This window comes from Lemur catta, chromosome 1, assembly GCF_020740605.2.
Source record: "Lemur catta isolate mLemCat1 chromosome 1, mLemCat1.pri, whole genome shotgun sequence".
NCBI classification, from domain to species: domain Eukaryota; kingdom Metazoa; phylum Chordata; class Mammalia; order Primates; family Lemuridae; genus Lemur; species Lemur catta.
In genome coordinates, this window is record NC_059128.1 from 44158687 (window position 1) to 44172309 (window position 13623).

The 13623-nt window shown below is 39.6% G+C and overlaps 2 protein-coding genes across 11 annotated transcripts in view; both read left to right on the forward strand.

Annotated features, from left to right (window-relative positions):
• The window catches only part of TRIM9 (tripartite motif containing 9), a 106848-nt gene that overhangs the window by 12593 nt on the left and 80632 nt on the right, over positions 1-13623 (forward strand). The window lies entirely within an intron of this gene.
• LOC123649321 (non-histone chromosomal protein HMG-14-like) lies at positions 12246-13447 on the forward strand. Its single transcript, XM_045567359.1, has one exon. It carries the CDS (start codon positions 12351-12353, stop codon positions 12654-12656), a length of 306 nt encoding a protein of 101 aa, XP_045423315.1. The 5' UTR covers positions 12246-12350; the 3' UTR covers positions 12657-13447.

The following is a 13623-nucleotide window of genomic DNA, read 5'->3' on the forward strand; positions in this document are numbered from 1 at the left end:
AAATAAAATACTTAAAACCCACACATATTTCCAAACATAGGCATTAGAAAACTAAACAAAGATTCACTTAATGAAGAAAAGCATCAAGTTCTAGAATGTCAGAGAAGGAAGTGAGACTTCAAAGGAATCTTTGTGAAGTTTTCTTTAATAATCTTTGACCACTTATATTCTAAGTACACAATGTTCTAGGCCCTGATCTAAGTAATTTCTATACATATAACTGATAGAATTGCCACAACAACTGTATGAAGCAGGTACTATTATTATCCTCGTGTTACAGGTGAGGAAACTGAGACTAAGAAACCAAGAAGCCCAAAGTCATAGTTAATAAGTGCCAGAGACAAGTTTTCTTCTTAAAGAGTCAGAGACTCCAGATTCTGTGCCTTAACCACTATAACCACCATTATGATCAAATAATATTCCATTATGTTGAACATACCACTTTTTTTTATCCATTCATCAGTTGGTGGACATTCTAGTTGCTTCCACTTTTGAGCTATTATGAAAAATGCTGCTATGAACATTCACTCATGTACAAGTTTTTGTGTGGTCATATGTTTTTAATTATCTTGAGTATTATGATAATAAAAAATAGACTTGATCTTTTATCCTTGGTTCCTGGCCCAGAGCTCCTACAACCCTTGGGATTTCCTGAGTGATAAAAGTGTCTTTTGACCAGACTAGAGTTTGTGCTAATGAGGCGACTCAGGATGGATCCCCTAGATAGCTTTAGGATGGGGAATGGTCACCAGAAAGACCAAATGTGAGATTAGAGGGTTGAACTTTCAGCCCCACCCCTTGACCTCTGACCAGAGAGGGGAGAAAGGCTGGAGACTGAGTTCTATAAAAACTTTTGAACAATAAGATTCAGAGAGCTTTCAGGTTAGTGAACACATGGACATGCTGGGAGGTGCCACGCTCAGAAAGAGTATGGAAGCTCTACACCTGTCCCCACACTTTGCCCTTTGAGTCTCTTCCATTTGGCTGTTCCTGAATTGTATTCTCTATCATAAACCAGTAAAGAGCAAATAAAAAAAAGTAAAATGTTTTTCTGAGTTCTATGAGTCATTCTAGCAAATGAACTTGAGAAGGGCTTCCCCCCACCCCCAATGAAGTTGTAATCAAGTCAGACAGAAGTGCAGGTGGCCTGGGGACCAGAGACTTGCAACTGGCATCTGAAATGAGGGCTGTCTTGTAGGAATCATCCCTTAAACCTGTGGAGTCTTAACTCCAGGTAGTTTGTGTCAGAATAGAATTGAATTGTAGGACACCTACTGGTGTCAGAGAATTGGAGAATCACTGACGTATATACCTAGGAGTGGAGTTGTTGAGTCATATGCTAACTCCATGTGTAACATTTTGAGGAACTGTCTGTTTTCCAAAGATGCTGCACCATCTTACACTCCCACCAGCAGTATATGAGGATTCCAATTTCTCCCTGTCCTTACCAATACTTGTTATTGTCTGTCTTTTTGATTATACCCATTCTAGTGGATATGAAGTGATATCTCATTGTGGTTTTAATTTGCATTTCCCTAATGACTAGTGATGCTGAGAATCTTTTCATGTGCTTTATTGGATGTTTTATGTCTTTTTGTTTAAGAGAAATATCTATTCATATCTATTGCCCATTTTTATTGGGTTATTTGTCATTTATTGTTGAGTTGTAAGAGTTCTTTATATATGCTGGATACTTACTCACTTTTAAAATGGAAGAGATGGAGATGTGAGCCTCTCATCTCTCAGACACTCACAGGAGGAAAAAAGCAGACACAGAGGTGAGTGTAAGGAGAAACTTACCAAGACTGGCACATCAGGACCTACTGAAAATTCCTTACCCAATTATCCCTAATAAGCCAGTTCTGAGAAAGCCTGGATAACGTCCGTCTGGATTGGCTTTGACAAACAGGAAACATGGAAGAGTCCAAAAACAGGAGGAGGAAATAATTTAATTTTCAAGGTCCCTGGATGTGGCAGCTGTTCCTCCTTCTCCTTACCCCGAGTTCCACTTCTGACTTTGGTAATGGAGTTCACTTCAGTACAATACTATAAAGTTCCAGGGGTAAGGTTTTCATTACTTAATACTTAACATTGTGGTATTCAAAAAAGTCACTTCAGGGTATCAAAAGGGTGGGGTTTTACCCTATATTTGGGAGTTATAAACTGATGGAATTGGGACATTGGATCTCAGAGATCATTTGTCCAGCCTTCTCCAAAGTCAGAAAAAGAAATCCCAGGGATGAAGGAAGGGGGAAGAACATAAATGTATTTATTACCACTGAACTGTATACTAGAATGGTAAGTATGGTAAAATATGTAGGTATGTTTTACCTCGATAAAAAAACATTTTAAAAAAAGAAAAACAAATCCAAGACTGTTAAATTACCAAAGTCATACAGAACATATTATCAAAAAAATTGATTTTTTTTTAGAATTTACATTAAGAATTATGAACATCGAAGGACCCATTTTTAGTTGTTTCTCCATGTATGTGTGTTGTGTGCCTTTGTTCAATAAAGCTCAACTGGAAAACCTATTCTCCCTTTGAGGGGTTTCCTGTGCCCTCAGATACCCATAATCACAGGCTGTTTTCTATATTCCATGTTTACAACTATCAAAATTTATATTTCCCTTGTTTACTCTTTTCAAGAGCATAAATATAGAAAAGAAAAAACTTGTAAATATTAATATTAGGTCTTGCTGTGCCCCTCACACAGAAGGCACTACCTCGCTGCAGCATGGCTATGCCCTTGGCGTAGCTGTCTGGTTGGTGCCTGCCCTAGCAAAAAGCACAAAAGAAGTTTCTGGGCTGAGGCGAAATGCTCTTCTCACCATTCTTTTGCACTACTTGCTAGTTTCCTGGCACCTTACTGACCACTAGCACTCTCCGATCCTCCCCTTTCCTCTCCCTGTGGTCTCCTATGAATCCTCTGGTTTCTGTTTACCTCTCTGCAAGCCCAGCTTTGGTTCCACGGTATGTGCTTTCCTTCCTGGTCATCTTCATGGCTTGTTCTAACTAGTGTGCATCCAGTCTGCTCATCCGGCTCTAGATCTTTGACCAGGAACTGCGAGGAAGTCTCTCTGCCTAGCCCATCTGGTGCGTGCACCCTCTCCCTCCAGCCTGATGTTGGCTTTCCCACACTGGCTTCATTCCCACTGAAGGTCCCAGTGCTAACAGCTACTCAAATCATACCTCGTGATACCTCGTAGTAGCTTTAAAGCTGGCACTGATCCCAACAATAGATTATTGTAATGTACTTTGGCCAATAACCTGTAATGTTAAAATAAGATTACAGCATACACATCTGGGATGTATAAAAATGTACTCACATAACTCTTCTTTGGAAACATGCCATAAAGTGATTTAGCTAAATGTAAACACAGAAGCCATTGACATGTAGCCACCACAGAAATGAACTATGACAGATATTTAGTAGAACCTGAAAGTTCTGCTTATGTAAGGGAAGGAAGTAAAGAATAATTTATAAATTTCATTTGCAAAACAGGGAAGGAATGAATTAGTAAGTAGGAGATTATTATCCAATTTGGAGGCTAGCCAAAGACCAGCCAATTACTGTCTTCTGAGTGAAACCAAATAGTTCAAGTATATTATAATTTTTCTCCCTTAAGTCTTCTATTTACTTTTATGAGAACAAAGTCATCCATTTACCATTAACACTATTTAATTTGCATGTTATGATGGCCTTTGGGTTATTGTTGATTATAAGTTTTCTGAAACTCTATATGTACTAAAGGTTATTGTGAAAGAGCCATCAAAAATTAACCAAGATTATTTTGATTTTATTTTCAAAATAAATTTTATTGTGTATATTTGAGGTTTACCACATGATGTTGTGGGATACATATAGGTAGGAAAATGGTTACTATAGTGAAGCAAATGAACATATCAATCATCTTACATACTTTTTTGTGTGACAAGAGGTACTAAAATCTACTTATTTAACAAAAATCTCTAATACAATTTTATTAACTACAGTCCTCAGGTTGTACATTAGATCTCTAGACTTGTTTGTCCTATATATTTATGCTGCTTTGTATTGTTTGATCTACATCTCCCCAGCACCTGCCCACAGTAACCACTAATTTATTCTCTGTCTCTGTATATTAGACTTTCTTTTTAGATTCCACATAAATGAGATCATGCAATATTTCTCTTTCTGTTCCTGGCTTATTTCACTTAGCATAATGTCCTCTAAGTCTATCCATTTTGTGGCAAATGGCAGGCTCTCCTCTTTTAAGGCTGAATAATATTCGTGTGTGTGTGTGTGTGTGTGTGTGTGTGTACTGAAATATATACCACATTTTCTGTATTAATTCTTCTCTTGATATATACTTAGATTGTTTCCATATCTTGGCTATTGTGAATTCCAGAGTGTTTTTAAAGAAATTCTTTAATTAATGTATCTGAAAAGATTGGTATAAAATTTGCATAACTATTGGATTTGAAAATTAATTCATTTAGTATTTGTTCATATCTCATGATTTTCTTCAGGGATTAAATCATATTTATCAGTTATACACTATTCCCACTACATTCCTTCCTGTTTTACTGTTCTTTAATATTCCCAGCCATGTCAGGGGATTTAGATGATCTGTATTCAGCGTCGCATCCTCAAGGCCCGACATTGCCTGAGTGAGGCCCTCACTGCTGTTGACTCGAGTTCAGGATACTGGTGATGCAGCAGAAGACCACTGACTGGCAGATACAGAGCTGCTCAGTTGAGAAGTTCACCCACTGAGGGAGATTTCTGGTTTGATTACATAAGCAAAGTGCTTTTATATGCCCAGAAAGCAGAATGGATAATAGTTACACAGGTGATGGTGTGTGATCATTTTAATTCCCAGGTGCCTCTGAGAGTAACTTGTTCCTATAATGCATTGAAACCAAGGTCATGTAACAGCTGATACTGGAACAGGATTTGTTGTGTGAACTATGCTTTGAGATGTGATTTCATGTCAGCATCTTTTCCACCATGAACTTTTCTTTAATTTAACAGGGATGCACTTTAGAATTGGGTTAGGAGGGCTGTGTGCATGTTGAAGCTGAGACTGAGGGCCGGGAATTAAGTTTGACAGCTCATGATTGCCTTACCTCAAACCTTAAAATACCCTATCTCAGCCACCATGTCACCTACAGGAAACGTGAGATTCCATCCTCCTAGCTCTTAAAAGCAGTTGAATATGTATGCCATTATGCAGTGGCCAATTCAGTGCTTATTGACTGAGTGCTAAGGATGACAAGCATTTTGACACTATTCATAAGCTTGGAGAATATACGATACACAGCAGAAATAACAGACAAGAAAAATAGGAGAAACAGGAAATAGAATGAGCATGACAGAAATGCAAAAACTTGTCTCTCGTTAAGCCTTTTATAGCAAGCACTAAAATGAGAGTTAGGGCTGAAGGACTAGAGCCCAGCTGAAGAGGCCTTTTCATAATCAAACCATAGTGGGGACTGCCCACATGGTGTTTGGCTGTTTACTGGTGTAGGGCTGGGAAAGCTGGGTTCTGTTCCAGCATCTACTACTAGTCAGGCAACACAACGGAGAGGGATTAAGGATATGGACCTGTAGTGTGTGGGGGAGGGACGATGGTTAGCTGTGTGTGAACTTGGGTAAGTTGCTTGGCCTCTCTGTGCTTCAGTTTTCTCATCTGTAAAATGGAGATAATAGGACCAACCTCCAAGGATTATTGTGAGGATGAAAGGAATGGTAAACTCAAAGCCCTTGAAACAGAGCCTGGACAGAATAAGTTTGTGATTAATGTGAGCTATTGGTATCTGTTAAATGGTGCTAGTAATTCCTGCCTAGACCCAGCATGGTGATGAGAACTGGATGAGAGAATGAATGTATGAGAAAGCCTTTTGTAATAAATCCAAGTTTTTGCTATAATTGTGTATCTATACAGGTAGGGCTACAAATGCATGGAAAGAACAGCTGAAATGCTTCTGGATGGTTCCCTTCACTTGTGGGTGCCTTTCCTGGGAATGAGGGAAGTAAAGTAGCCAAAGACACAGTGCCTTCCACAGAGCAGGCAGAAGGTGAAGGAATGGCAAGGAAAGGGAGGTCTGGGAGACAAACTCTCTAGCAGGAGGTTGTGACAGTCCCATAGAGTCACTCCTGAGCTTGAGCACCTTTCATTCTTTGAAAAAAAGGAACTAGTACATTCTGAGAAAGAACCCAGGCTTTGGAGCCTGAAAACATCACTTTTCTCATTTACTTGAATGTGTCTTTGGTAAGATATTTAACTCATCCGTGCCTCAGTTTCCTCATCTGTGAAACAGGCAACATAGCACCTCCTAGAGCTGTAGGGTAGGCTCAGCAAGATTGCCTTTGAAAAGTGCCTGGCATTGGCAGGTCTTCAATAAAAATAGCTTTTATTATTCGAAGGTCATTCAACCATTTGTATTGGTGCCCCAGTACTCCTGTTGGCATTTGGAATACAGCAGTGGAGAAAAGAAAAATAAAATAAACAATAAATAAAAGTTTATTTAATGGACCATTTGTTGAATTCATAGTGTAATCTCCTTTTAGGTTGTATGTTCTCTAACAAGAGAGCCCTTGACAGATTTTTTTGTATTCAGTGGGTTTTGCATCAAAGGAAGGTAGAAGTTGGGTTAGTCAGAAGGTGGCCAAGGGCAGTGAGAAATTCAGATAGATCAGATCCACCACCCTCCTTGGAAGTCCTGAGAAGGCAGCTCAGAAATCCCCACTGCCAGTTTTTTCTTCCTCAGGGTTTACTTCAAGGCTCCCTGACTCACACTCACCTCTGGCTGTTTGCAAAGAATTCAGCCCATGACTTCAAGGAGAACAGCAAAAACAGAAAAAGATGGATAGGCAACAAGCTGCTAAGGAATGCTCCTGAAATGCAGCCCCGGGTGGGTATGTGTTCCCAAAAAGTTTGTGTAAACTAAGTCAGATTTGAAATGTGCTAGAGATATTTTCATTATAAAGAAATCTTTGGTATATATTTTTCAAATCTAAATACATGTTGCAAATCCGCATTGCCTAGATTGCAGGACACCAACATGTTAAGAACAGGCGTTGAAATTTTTTCTAGGAAAAAGCAATGAACAAGAAAAAGAATTACAAAAAAAGAATCATAAGATACCCCCCAATTTCAGAAACATTAACATGGAGTAGGCATGGGGGTGAGGGTCCATCAAGGAATGTAGAATAGTGGTGGCCAATAGAGTAGGAAAAGCCAGAGATACAGACTTTGAGGCTCCTATTCGAATCCTGTGTCCATCTCCTCGGACGACCCACTTAACTCCTTAGCACCTCTAGCTTCTCGTGTATAAAATGAGGGTGCAGAATTAAATGAGAGCTAAGGCCCCAGTTAGTGGCACTTTAATTGGGGTCTAGATTTATTGATGTTTCTCTGGCTCAGTTCCTGACAAGTCTCTTTGGATAAAACTGTCTGCTGCCTGCTGCTGGTGCCTTTGTGAAGAAACACTTTAAATTTCCTCATGTTTCACGTTTCTCAGTTGGGGCCTCAACATTTTGGGATCAAAGGAAGAGGAACCATGTTGCTGCAGCATCTTCCATTCCCCTCATTTTACCCAGGCCTTGGAAGTGCTGGGAGTGCACAGCCCTGTTTGGCCCCTGTGAGAGGGAGGCAGGACAGCACAGGGCAGAATAAGGACTGGAGAGCACAGGCTGACCGGCTTTGTGCTCTGCCTCCCTGACCCCGGCGAATAGCCGCTGCTGGATCTGTGATCGCTTCATCTGCAGATCATTTCCTTGCAGGGAAAGAAAAGGGGCGGGGGTTCAAGAAGAAATAAAAAGGCTGTTTTTAACTATTTACTTCCTAAAATGAGAAGTATGATTTGATTGAGAGAGATGAAAGGTGAAAACAAGATGGGTAAATATGCTTATGCCATCTCACACCCTGAGTTGAGATGGGAACCTGGCCTGGAATTCCTTATCTCAGGGCAAGAGCTGGTTTGGAGCTAAACGTCTAAGGGGAGGAATGTATTATTCATTTTAGATGACAAATTCTTCCATTTGAAGTGATTATTAGATTTTTTTTTAAATGCAGATGTTTGGTTTTGTAGTTGTCATTGCTGTTATTCAGGGGTTGTTTTGTTGTTGTCACTGCTAATATTCAGTGGTGTGCTGGTGAATGCAGAAAGCCCTGATTTGTACTTTTACCATGGCTGACTTCAAGCCACCTACCTGAGGTGCTGACCCTGGAGTTTGGAAGGATCAGTCCCAGCCAGCCCCAGAGCACCACTACTTGTAGTTAGTTCTTTAGCTTTACATTCGATGGGAGGAATTGCCAGATTGCAAATTTCCTAAAATTATTTCTAAAATTACTTAAGCCTGCAGCTGCAAAACAAAAAACAAAAAAAGATATGGTACAGAAATTTTTAGTGTAGAAATTATGAATGTGCAGCTCAATGAGTTGCCACAAACTGATCACACCTGTATAATTAGCACTAAATCAAGAAACAGAATATCCTCAGCTCCCAGAAGTCCTCCTCATGCTCCCTGCCAGTTCACAGCCCCTTCACATGCCCCTGCCAAGGACAACCAGTATCCTGACTTCTAACAGCATGTTAACTCTACCTGTTTTTTTTGTACTTTATATAATGTAATCATACAGCAAATACATCTTATGCATGGCTTCTTTTGCTCAACTGTATATTTGTTGGATTCATTCATATTGTTGCATGTAACTTTAGATCATTCTCATTGTTGTATAGTGTTCCACTTTCATGAATATTCCACAATTTACCCATTCAATCGTTGGTGAGCCTTTGGGTAGTTTCCAGGTTTGGGCTATTAGGAGTAGTGCAGCTATAAACATTATAACACCATTTTGTATGTGTGTGTGTGTGTGTGTGTGTGTGTGTGTGTGTGTGTGTACAAATGTAAGCATTTCTGTTGGGTGTATCCCTAGGAGGGGAATTGCGGGGTGATAGGGTACACAAGTGCTCAGCATTGGTACGTGCTTCAAAACAGTGTTACCAGATGGTGGTGCCATCGTATATCCCTGCCAGCAGTGCTCCTCATTCTCACCAGCACTTATTATTATGTGTCCTTTTATTTTAGCAATCCTAGTGGGTGTATAGTGGTATCACAGTGTTATGATAGCCAGTGGTATTGAGCATGTTTTCATATTTTCTGATCATTTGAATACCTTCTTTTGTGTGGTGTCTGCTAAGTTATAAGTCATTTGCCCACTTTTCTATTGGGTTGTCTGCCTTTCTAAAAAACTCACTGTCTTTTAAATTTCTTCTTTACCCACAAATACTAAAAAGAAAAACAAAACAAAACAAAAAACCCTAATTCTGAAACAAATTGCTTTTTCCTTGTGATATTGTCTTGTGAGCGAGAGTATTAATTAGAAAAAGTTTACCACTTCTGCTTTCCCTTGTGATTTTTTTCTCAGTGCAGATCACCTACCCTGTACATTGCTCCCTTCCAAATCTTTATCAGATATTGTGCATATTTTGAGCTTCACTTAGAAATATTATAAAGCAATTTAGGGAGAAAGGTTCTTAAGTGCAAACAGTGCAAATGCAAATAGATTTTCAACAGAGAGCAGTTCTTAAATGAAAGTAAGAGCTATTCAAAGTCTCTAAGTAAAAAAAGTAATAATTTGAACCTCAGTAATCTCAAAAAAGTAATTTAGATTTCATATTAAATATGAATTTTAGAAAGTTTTCAGGGGTGTTCTTTTTGCTTTGTATTATCTCAGTAGAAAAACCTTGTTTCTTATCCGTAAGTCTTTTTTAAAAAACCTTGTCCACTAAAAATTGAATTCTTCCTGTGAGCTGTCTTATTTTTTAAAACCCATGTTTAGATACCTGACTGCAATCTGTTACTCCATGACTGATCCTATGCAAGAAAACAGACAACTTTAAAGAATAGTTTACCATTTTAGAGGTTAAGGAATTCTCGTTGGATGGCTGGATGTGAGTCAAATATAACAAACTGGTTTTTCATAGAAGCATAATTGCTTTACCTTCCTTCGGTATTTTTTCTTATGTAATAAAATAATAAGATAAAGTAGTACAATTACTATTTGTGGAGAAAGAGTGAAGTCTCCCCATGAGAAAGAAGAAAGAAATTACTGAAATGTTCCAGAAAGAACTGGGGATATTCCCAGAACCTCCTGAAGGCCCTGGCAGATTTCTCCGAAGTCCAGGTCCTGGCCGGGTCCTGCTGTGGGTGTCTTTTCTCTGCATACAGCATGGGCAGCCAGAGCAAAACTGGAAAGAAGGGAAAGTTCCCTTTCCATGCATTCTGCTTCCCTTTTGCTGCACATTCACAGTGTCCCCTGACTGTGACTAGGACAGGGTTTCTCAGTCTCAGCACTGTTGACATTTTGGAATGGGTAGTTCTTTGATGTGGTGCCACCCTTTGCATTGTAGGGTGGTGAATGGCATCCCTGGCCTCGGCCCACTAGATGCCAGCAGTGTGTCCATCCCTCCACCCCAGCACTCAACTCTGAGTTGTGACAACCAAAAGTTTCTCTAGACATTGCCAAATGTCCTCTGCGGGGAGAATCACTTCCAGTTGAGAACCACTGTCTTGGATTAACACAGATGCACCATCTGAGTGCACCGTAGGACCTACCTTTCTCTGTTCCTGAGGCTGCCACTCTCCCAATTATCCAGGCTCGAATCTTCCAAATGCATAGATATTTCCCTTTCTCATATCTGTTCCATCTCCAGAGCCAACGAGTTCTCACATTCAATTCTCCCTTTATTAATAAAACCCTTACCTTAGTCCTCTGTGTCCTCTCACCTAAACTATTGAAATAGTCTCCTAAATGGACACCCCAGACTGGTATCTCTCTTCTGTATTCCATCAGACCATCACTGCCAAATTGATATTTCAAGACTATTTTTTTATCATGTTGTTAACCTCATACCACCCTAATCCTTACTCAAAAATGTTATTAAATAACTAATGCTTCATTTAACAGATACCATTGCTAAATATCCAACAACTTCTGCAGGGGCTTTACAGAAAGACAACATGGCAGTAGGAAAAAATGGGTGCTCTAGAGTGCCAGGTGGTGCCTGGATTAAACGTTGGCTCTGTATCTTGGGCTAGCCTCATCACATCTCCTTTTCTAAGTCTATCCAACTTTCCATCCTTCTTATTCTTCTCAAGCCATACCCCACCCATGGTGGCAGAACAGTATACAGCTAGGAGCTTGGGCTCCAAGATATACACACTGGGGTTAAAATTTTTAAGAAGTTCCTTAACCACTCTGAGCCTCGTTTTTGTCATTTGTGAAATGGGGATAAAAATAATATGCACAATGTTGTGGTGACAATTAATTGATATTTTCCATGTAAAGTACTTGGCATATTGCAGGCACACAGAAAGCTCTTAATAAATATGTATATTTATTCTTATTGTAGATACAATAAGAGATCTTATTGTACCTTATAAGATTTCCCCCTGAGAGATCTTATAGATCTTATAATTTGTGCTGCCTATTTTGCACTTCATATATACTGACTTTTTTGTGTGTGCATACACATATATACATCTTATTTTTCTTACCTAGAGTGTGAGTTTATTGTGGGTCAGACACAGGTGTTTACTTCTTTTTTGTCCCCACAGTCCTAGCATAGTGCTAAGAAGATAGTTGGCAATCAGTAAATATAGTTCAGCAGTTCTCAAGCTGTAGTCTCCAGACTATCACCTGGGAAGTGGAATTGGAAAAACTACTAAGTCAGCCGGGCATGGTGGCTCACACCTGTAATCCCAGCACTTTGGGAGGCTGAGGTAGGAGGATCACTTGAGGCCAGGAGTTCAAGACCAGCCTGGGCAACATAGCGAGACCTCATCTCTACAAAAAATAAGAAAAATCAGGGCCTGATGGTACATGCCTGTAGTCCCAGCTACTCGGGAGGCTGAGCAGGAGAATGGCTTGAGCCCAGGAGTTGGAGGTTGCAGTGAGCTATGATTGTGCCACTGCATTCCAGCCTGCTGGGCGACAGAGCAAGACCTTGTCTCTAAAATATAAATATATATATATATTTATATACATATATATTTGTGTGTGTGTATATACATATATATATATATATATATATATATATATATATATATATATATATATATATATATATATGCAAAATCTTGGGCACTATTCCAGACCTGTGAATCAGAAATTCTAGGGGTGGGGTCCAGCAACCTGTGTTTTAACAAGCCCTGCAGGTGATTTTGATGCATGTTAAAGTTAGAAGGAGCTCGGGCGGCGGGAGCGATGGCAGCAGCCAGGCAGCCCAGCTTCGCGAAGGCTCTCGAGGCGCCGCGGCCCGCAGGCACCCGGCACGCGCCCTCCCCGCCGCCAAGATGCCCAAGAGGAAGGTCAGCTGGGCCGAACGCGCGGTGAAGGAAGAGCCCAAGAGGAGATCTGCACGGCTGTCAGCTAAACCTGCTCCTGCAAAAGTGGAAACGAAGCCCAAAAAGGCAGCAGCAAAGGATAAATCTTCAGACAAAAAAGTGCAACCAAAAGGGAAAAGGGGAGCAAAGGGAAAACAGGCCGAAGTGGCTAACCAAGAAACTAAAGAAGATTTACCTGCAGAAAATGGAGAAACTAAAACTGAGGAGAGTCCAGCCTCTGATGAAGCAGGAGAGAAAGAAGCCAAGTCTGATTAATATCATATACCATGTCTTATCAGTGGTCCCTGTCTCCCTTCTTGTACAATCCAGAGGAATATTTTTATCAACTATTTTGTAAATGCAAGTTTTTTAGTAGCTCTAGAAACATTTTTAAGAAGGAGGGAATCCCACCTCATCCCATTTTTTAAGTGTAAATGCTTTTTTTTAAGAGGTGAAATCATTCGCTGGTTGTTTATTTTTTGGTACAACCAGAAAATAGTGTGGGATATTGAATTATGGGAGGCTTTGACTGGCTTGGGTGTCAGCTTAACATTCCATAGATGGGGGTTAGTTTTTATATCCTATAATATAAAGCATACTAAATGGCAATATGGAGTCCCAGGCCTGCATTTAATGTCTTGAACGTTTTAAATTACTTCTATTCCCATATTGTTTTTTAGTAGACTTGTTTCCTAAAGAAAACCACTCTTTGATCATGGCTGTCTCTGTCAGAATTGCGTATACTCTGTAACATCTTTGGTCGTGGTGGTCCTGTTTTCCTAATAACTTTGTTAATGTGCTGTGAAGGATTGAAAATTTGAGTATGTAGTATATATGATAATAAATTGTGAATTGGTGGGACTTATGTAACAGCTTATCAACATTTGAAGATACTGGTACTTGATATCTTCTTAAGGAAAATTTGCCTCCAAATTTTAAGCTGGAAAGTCACTGGAATAACTTTTAAAAAGAATTAAATGGCTTTTTAGATTTTCGGTACGTATGTTAAGAATTGTGTACAAATTGAAATGTCCGTACTGATCCTCGACACAACCAATAAAATCTCAACTGCAAAAGAAAAAAAAAAAGTTAGAAGACTTCAATTCATTTATTCAGCAAGAATCAACTGAATGCCTGCCACGTGTTGGTAACTTTTAGCAATTTGGGAAACAGCAATACACAAGACTATCTCTGCTGTCATGGGGCTTATATTCTGTTGGAAGAAACAGTATTATATGAAATA